Genomic DNA, 8,084 nt, shown 5'->3' with positions numbered 1-8,084 from the left:
GAATTTTCCACCCACCCTGCCGAGGTGTCTGACCTGGCCCTGGTGGGAATCTCAACCTGAAAACAAAGGGCCTTTCCACAGTGAAGGATCAAAAATCCATATATATGGAGGCAGCTAGGTGGCACAGTAGATAGAGCACTGGCCCTGAAGTCAGGAGGACCTGAGTTCAAATGTGACCTCAGACACATAATATTTCCTCGCTGTGTGACTCGGGGCAAGTCACTTAATCCCAATCGCCTCACCCCAAAAAAAAAAAAAATTCACATATTTGGAATACCCAGTGATCTGAGCTGGAAGCCTTCCCTTCTTCCCACTGGGGAAATCAGGTGTAGGGGGGTCAGGAGAGCTAGTTTTTAGTATGGGATCTGCCATTAATGATCAACATCTTTTTTTGTTCTGATTTTTTAAACTTTTTTTTTTCAGTTAATAAGCATTTATTTTCTCACCCTCCAGCTTCCCCTACACCCAAATTGAAGAAGACAAAAACAAAACCCTGGTAGTAAATATAAATAATTAATCAAAATAAATTCCCCCATTAGCCATGTCTAAAAATATGTTTCACTCTGAACCTTGAGTTCATCATCTCTCTTTCAGAAAGAGGGCATCATGCTTCCTCATCAGTCCTCTGCCCTCATGGTTTTCTCACTGCATTGATGAGAGTTCTTAAGTCTTTCATATTTGCTTGTCTTAACAGTGTCGTTGTGATCATGTACATTGTTCTCCTGCTCCTGCTCACTGCTTTCTGCATCAGTTCACACAGATGTTCCCTAAAATGATCCTTTTCCTCATTTCTTAAGGCACAATAATGTTCCCTTACATTCAGACACCATTATTTACGCAGCCATTCCCCAATTGATGGGCACCCTCATAGTTTCCAGTTCCTTGCCACTACAAAAAGAGCTACCATGTTTGTGGTTTTTGGTACATATAAGTAATTACCTCTTAGAACTTCAGTCTGCTCCTCTGTAAAATGTGGAAGCTGGACCGGATGACTTTGAAGGTTCCTTCCCACTCTTAACATTCTCTGAAGGCATTGTTCTCCATGACACCCGTCTCAAGGTGAGCCAGTGATCTGGCATCTAGGACGGCACCACTAGACATCAGAAAACTCCATCGTACAGCAAGTCTGTGTAGGAACGTGTCCTGTGTGTCCAGATAAAGCAGGGACAGAGAGATGATAATCACATAGCTCATTAATGGCAACCCTAAACCAAAACTCAGGTCACCTGACTCCCAGTGAGTCAGCTAGGTGATACAGAGTGTGGGGCCTGGAGTCAGGAAGATCTGAGTTCAAACCCAGTCTCAGACACTTGTTTGCTATATGACTCTGGGCAAGTCACTTAATCTTCATCAGCCTCAGGTTTCTCAACTATGCAATGGGGATAATAATAGCACCTACATCACAGGTTGTTGTGAGGATCGAGTGAGATAAAGTATTTAGCACAATGCCTGGCACATAGTAGGTGTTTAATAAATGTTTGCTTCCTACCTTCCTTCCTAGTCCAGTGGTCTTTACATTGTTGTTTAATTGTGTCTGATTCTTCATGACCCCACATGGGGTTTTCTTGGCAAAGATACTGGAATGGTTTGCCATTTCCTTCTCCAGCTTGTTTTAGATGAGGAAACTAAAGCAAATAAGGTCACACAACTAGTAAGTGTCTGAGACCAGATTTGAACTCAAGTCTTCCTGACCCCAGACCTGGGGCTCTATTCACTGTGCCACTTAGCTGCGTCTATTATATCTTTAAAGCACATATTTCCCCTCCTACACCTAAAATCCTCACACTTAAAAAGAAAGCAAAGGATGTTCCATTTGTAAGAGATTGACACCAATGGATCTGGAGCTAGAACGGGTCTTAGAGGTCTGGCCTCTTCATTTTACGGAAGAGAACTGAGACCCAGAAAAGTTAAACGATTTGCACAAGGTCATACGAGCAGTCAGTGGCGGAGCAGGCTCTCAGCCTCGGGTTCCCTGACTCTCTAAATCGAAGGTGCTTCCCACTGCCCCAGACTGCATATCCATGGTATAGTGAAAAGAATATGAGATTCAGAAGACCCACTTCATGTCCAAGCTCTACTGCTAGCCATCATCATGACCTTAGGTCATTTAACCAGCTCATCAATAATAAAAATTGATATTTGAATGACACACCTCAGAGGGGTTTTTGAGGAAAGATCGTTATCAGTTGTAAAGCTATTATTAAGTTTATATTATCCTAAGGCTCCCCCTGCCCTAAAAGCAACCTTGGTACTAGATGCAACCTGGTACTTTGATGCCAGAACCCCAGAGGTTCAAACTGGACCCCTTCCCTCTGGGTTCTAGTGAATTCAAAATCAGTAATCCTAGAACAAATCCTGCTTCTCCAGGTTCTACTGGGGCAACCCAGGACTTTCAAGCCTAGAATAAACCCCAACTATCTCAGGAAGACTAGACTCCAGGAATATGTGGCACTGACACCCAGAAGCCTGTTCTGGATTTGGTTGTTCCCTGATTGCAAACGTGCCCATGTCACGCAAGTGCACATAGCTGCAGGTGATTAAGAAGGTGACTAAAATATTGGGGGCTGGGCTTCTCATTTATTATAATATGCAGTAGGCAGGTTGGACTATAGTATACTAAAGTAGTAAAAAAAAAAATGGTATTGTATATGGCAGTCAGCAGATTCCATTCCTATTTTCCAAGTGATTTTTCCCCAGGCATTTCACCATCTCATAGGTTGCTTTTGCTGTGATTGTGAACTGTGTCTTATACAGTCCACCTGGAGTAATTTATTCATGTTGTCCTGGGGATTGGTCCACATGGTACATTTTTCAAAGTTCCCTACATCTCTCTCTTCCTCCTCCTCCTCTTCCTCCTTCTTCTTGATGATGATGGTAATGGTGTATTTTTGTTGAATTCTTATGCCTATATAAAAGACTTCAAGTCCCCAACTCTTTCCTACGTTTTTCCCTTTAACAGCCTTTAGCATTCTCTGCACAATCTTCACTTCTACTTGAAACCTAGGTCTTTAAAAAGACTGTTCATCTAAATTTGTTGGAATTTGGGTTCCTCAACATGGTATACATTTATTTCTCTTATCACATTAATTTGGGGGTAGAATTTTAAAACCATTTAATAGCAGAAGGAATGCTTGATGAATGGTTGAAGCAGAACAATATAGCTGCTCCAAACGTATTTAGAGATGTCACCCTTGGCTTAAAGGAAATCACTTAGAGAGCAATTATGTTTCAAAAGTGAGTCATTCCTGTAAAGAATTGAAATTTAAATCAAGATTTCTAGGTTGGCGATGTTATAATTACAGTGCCTGCAGTGATTTCTACTCTTCAGTGAAGGGTCATTTCATCAGAGAATTGCCTCAACAAATCTGAAAAATAGGAGCCTGCATTTACTTAAATTGTTTCAAAGAGAAGCAAACGTGGATATAAAATGGAAATTTTTAAATAATGCTTGAAATAATACTAATATAGCCGCTGTGATAATACTGAAATGAGAAATTTAATTGCTAAATATATATATATATAATACACATATGTGTGTATGTCTGTCTGTCTGTGTGTGTACACACACACACATAATAAGATAGCCACAATTTTTCTTATTATACGCTGGCATTACATGGCCCAAAAAATTTTAGTGTCAAGAATTAAACTGTTTAGGATATATTCCCTAAAGAGTCCCTGCTGTCGGAAGCGATATAATCTGCTCCAGTTGATGTAGGAATGCATGCTGTGAATGGCATGAAAATTTGGGGAAAGCTAAGAGGTTTGTTCTTCCTACTTAATACCATATAAATTATCCAATTAGGTTGATCTTGGTTATTGAAAGAAGGCAATCTTGTTATTGCTATGACCATTTCACACTGGCTTTTCTTTTTTGATAGTATCCATTATTGTACATGTGAATTCAAAATATTTGGTCAGTGATGACTTTAGTGTACTGCTGAAACAGGGATGAAGTTAACAGTGAGTGCTGTTCCCAGGCTATGCATTCACAATAGTAACCACGGATTAAAGCCCTATAAAAATCTGACCAAGCTACAGGGATATAATGGACAAAGTGGCATACCTACCTAATAAAAAAAAAATCCCTTAAAATTTCCATTATACCCCAACCAATTTTCACGATTCAATTAATAATGGCCTCTTTCTAGGTAACATTTTTCTTCTAAGGAGCCCAAAGGACTTGATTCAGAGGTTCTTGCTCTCAGGACCTTGAATTCATTTTCAGACAGACAGACAGACAGATAGCTAGAGATGACTGGTTGGTTTTTTTTTTCCAAAATAATTGGTTTCCTTTGCAATCTTATGTAATTTTTTTTTCATTTAGATATATTGTTCTGAGATGGGGTTCCCAAGTTTCACCAGACTGCCAAAAGGATCCAGGATTAAAAACAGGATTAAGAACCCATAGACTTAAGGCCCCTTCCAGCTAGAAACTTCGAAGGACATCATGGAAATTAATTAATTTCCTTCTCTCTCACACTCTTGCAGACTGCCCACCTTCCCCCACCCTTTTCCACAAGCCTGTTTAACCCACTCCTATTTGATTGTCACCCAGGAGCATCCCCTCCCGACACCGACACAGAGAAAGGTACAAAGGGTCCTGATTGGCTGGAGATGACCACAGCAGCATTTCCTACTTCTTGCTACATCTGAATTCTCATATTTCCACCACAAAAGCAAAAATTGATGGGAGATAGAGGAAGTCGCCAGTATCTGAGGGTGTGTCGGCCTTGTGGCCAGGGTTATCACCATGACCTTGAAGTAGAATGTATTGTTTCAGGTTTTGATTCTAGTCAAAGACAAGATTTCAAACATAAAAGTTTTGGAGCTCAAAAGATAAAGTGAATCCATAGCTATAGTTATCTCTGGCATCTGGCAGGCACTCCTGAACCCCGGGGTTCTAATAAGCAGGAAAGCTGGGATTTGGATTGGCCCCAAATCTCTTTTTTTATTTAATTTATGGAGTTTATTTATTTATTTATTTATGGGATTTTATTTATTTAATTTATGGAATAAAACAAGCATTTCCATAACATAGTATAAATTAAAAAATGATTGCCAATGAAACTACAAATCTATTATATATAACTTGCTATTCCTTTTAAATGTAAGAAAGTTATCATGTAAATTTCTTTTTTTTTTCTTCCCTCCCTTTCCCACCCTAAAGTTAGGTACCATTAGATGTGTGTGTGTGTGTGTGTGTGTGTGTGTGTGTGTGTGTGTAAAATCATTCTATACTTACTTGATTTATTAGTTCTTTTTCTGGATTCAGATGGTGTCTTCCTTCGTAGGTCCTTTGTAGTTTATTTGGGTGTTTATAATAGTCAAAATGACTTATTCATAAATGTCCTTCACCATATCCTGCCCTGATGACCAGATGCATTTCCATATGGATATAAGGGAAGTACATCCAGAGAAGATAAGAACCAAAGTATCTTTGTTGCGTATATTTGGGGTGTAAGGGCAAAGTAAACCTCTGTTAATTTAGCTGTTCAAAACAAAAAATAAAAAACTTATTTGCTCCAAGTTGTTCTTATAACAATATTGCTGTTATTGTATACGGTGTTCTTTTGGTTCTTCTCATTTCACTCTTCATTATTTCCTGCAAGTGTGTCCATGTTTTTCTGAGATCGAGCTTTTCATTTCTTATAGCACAGTACTATTCCATCATAATCATATACCACAATTTGTTCAGCCATTCCCCAATTGCCAGGCATCCCTGCAATTTCCAGTTCTCTTATTCCAGAGGAGCTAGCATTCAGAAGCCCTTAGCATGGTCTCCCACTAATCCTGGTGATTGTCTGAGAGAGAGCAGTTATTTCCTAACCCTTCTGCCCCTCCTATTTGCTCCTCATCTTGCCTTGACAGGTGGCACCCTCTCCCTGGCACATTTCTCCCCTTGCAGACCTTACCAACATAACCTGTCATTGCTTTCTTCACAGGAGCAACCAGGGCTTCATGCACATGAAACTGACAAAAGCCAAAGAGAAATATATCCTGGGGCAGAACAGCCCTCCTTTTGACAGCGTCCCCGAAGTCATCCACTACTACACGACCAAAAAACTGCCCATCAAAGGAGCAGAACACTTGTCCCTGCTCTACCCTGTGGCTGTCCGAACCCTGTGAGAGGAAGGACCTGCTCACCTCTTCCCACAGATGGGAGGGAGGCCACGGAGAAGTGGGAGAACACGGACTCCACCCTGTGCATTGACCAGAGCTCCGGACTGAGAGAGGAAACAGAAAGTTACTGCTTTTCACCATATATTGACTTCAGATCATTAGAGTGGTACTTTGGCACTGCTGCATGTCTTTAGAACTGTGTTTCTATTTAAGGGGATGGAGGAACCATATTTAAATGTGATAGCAGATAATCTAGCCCCTCACCCCCACCCCCACATCTCCCTTTATTTCCTGTGAATTAAAATATTTTCAAATCCAAAGATATGCCTTCCAGGGTAAACAGAGCAAAGCAGCTTATAGCAAACAGTGAGCTCCAAGGATTTTCATTTCTTTGTTCTCCTGCTGTCATGAACTCACACCTGCATATGGTAAAAAATAATAATAATGATGATGATGATGATGATAATTCTCCACTGGTGCTATACTGTCCCCTATTGATAATGAGAACAGACAGATGTTGGGCCTTTCAGGACCTAGAGAATGACAGCACATTCAACTCATTCCCCACAGGAGTCTTCAGAACTCTGCCTCTTCTCTGTGTGTGTGTGTGTATGCATGCGTGTGCACGTGTGCATATCTGCACATGTGCGCCTGAGTGTATGTGTGGGCTCAGGGGTGTGTGTGCGTGTATATGTGTGTGTGTGAGTGTGCGCTTTCACACACGGTTGGTTAGGCTAATCCAACAAAAAAGTTCTTTTTCTTCCCTTGATGTGAGTAGGAGACCTTTCTCAATGGAATCATTTTGCAGTAGCAGAAAGAGTTCAATTATTTATGACTAGGGTATGTAAATAAAATAGTGGTTTAATATATATACATATATATATTTTTAATCTTTTTTTTCTTTGGTACAACAATAAATCTCTAAAGGGTGTATCTGTTCACTCACAAGTTTCATTCAGAAGCCAAGTCTAACACTGTGGCTTCTACCTTAGGGCAGTCAATGCATTGTGGCCAACGTTTCATAAATCGAGACTAAGCTATTACAATGAGAGTGGAAGGGGGTGCGGACTTGGGTTTCAGGCCTTCAAAAGGCTATCACTGTTTATCTCATCTCATTTTCACAAATAGTGCATGAATGAGAATCACTGAAATAGTCAGCTCACAATATCCAATGTCCTCTTTGCCTCAGGGATAGAAAAGCATTCTCGAAATGGGGTTTCTATTTCTCTAAGTCAAAATGAATCTTAAATAGACAATTTGTAGCAAGCAGTAAATCTGGCCTTTCAGAGGCATTGGGTGGGGTGGGAGGTGGGTAGGGTTACCTTACATAAAGAAACGTGACCAAAACTCTGGCTTATCCTTATATCTAAATAGACCATCAAGGTCTGGATAGGTCCTGCTATCATCAAAAAAAAAAAAAATCAGCAAAGTTGTGTTGCTTCAGAAATACAATCTAAACCCTCCTCCCAGACTTCCCAGCAATGCCTGGTACACTGAATGTGATAAATGACAAAACCATGATCACACATGAATGCAAAACCTATTCAGAGAGCTCACTGATACTGCTTCAAGTCTGCCCACTAACCTGTCTAATACCATGTTTCTCCATTTGTAATTGAGGCAGAGCAAGGTTGTATAACTTGCAATTTACCTGCATTGAGTATAGACCATGAGAAAACTATGAAAATGTCTTCTATTTCATTCTCCTTTCTTTCACCCTATTTCCCACTCATTCACCAACCAGACTTCGATTCAGCACTGAATGGGGAAAAAAATGGTTTTAAATAATCAATAATCATTTGTTCTGGAGTCGCTAATACACACTGACTCCTTGATGGGAAAGCAGAAGGGGGTGGGACCAGCATTAGGTCTCGAGCTAATGTCTTCAGCTTCCTGACTGCAAAACCTGCTGAGTTGGATTTGATCTAGATCAGGGGTGTAACCTGTGGCCACATGTGGTC

At 40.4% G+C, this 8,084-nt stretch overlaps 1 protein-coding gene across 1 annotated transcript in view; it reads left to right on the top strand.

Annotated features, from left to right (window-relative positions):
- SHB (SH2 domain containing adaptor protein B) overlaps positions 1-7,590 on the top strand; it is a 348,548-nt gene extending 340,958 nt beyond the window's left edge. Inside the window, exon 6 of the mRNA XM_027858991.1 lies at positions 5,946-7,590. Coding sequence (XP_027714792.1) covers positions 5,946-6,129 — 184 coding nt within the window. The 3' untranslated portion in view covers positions 6,130-7,590. The remainder of the gene's footprint in view (positions 1-5,945) is intronic.
- The last annotated feature ends 494 nt before the right edge of the window (positions 7,591-8,084 follow it).

This window comes from Vombatus ursinus, unplaced genomic scaffold (assembly GCF_900497805.2).
Source record: "Vombatus ursinus unplaced genomic scaffold, bare-nosed wombat genome assembly UNPS02014158.1, whole genome shotgun sequence".
NCBI classification, from domain to species: Eukaryota; Metazoa; Chordata; class Mammalia; order Diprotodontia; family Vombatidae; genus Vombatus; species Vombatus ursinus.
This window is presented reverse-complemented; position numbering and strand designations above follow the sequence as displayed.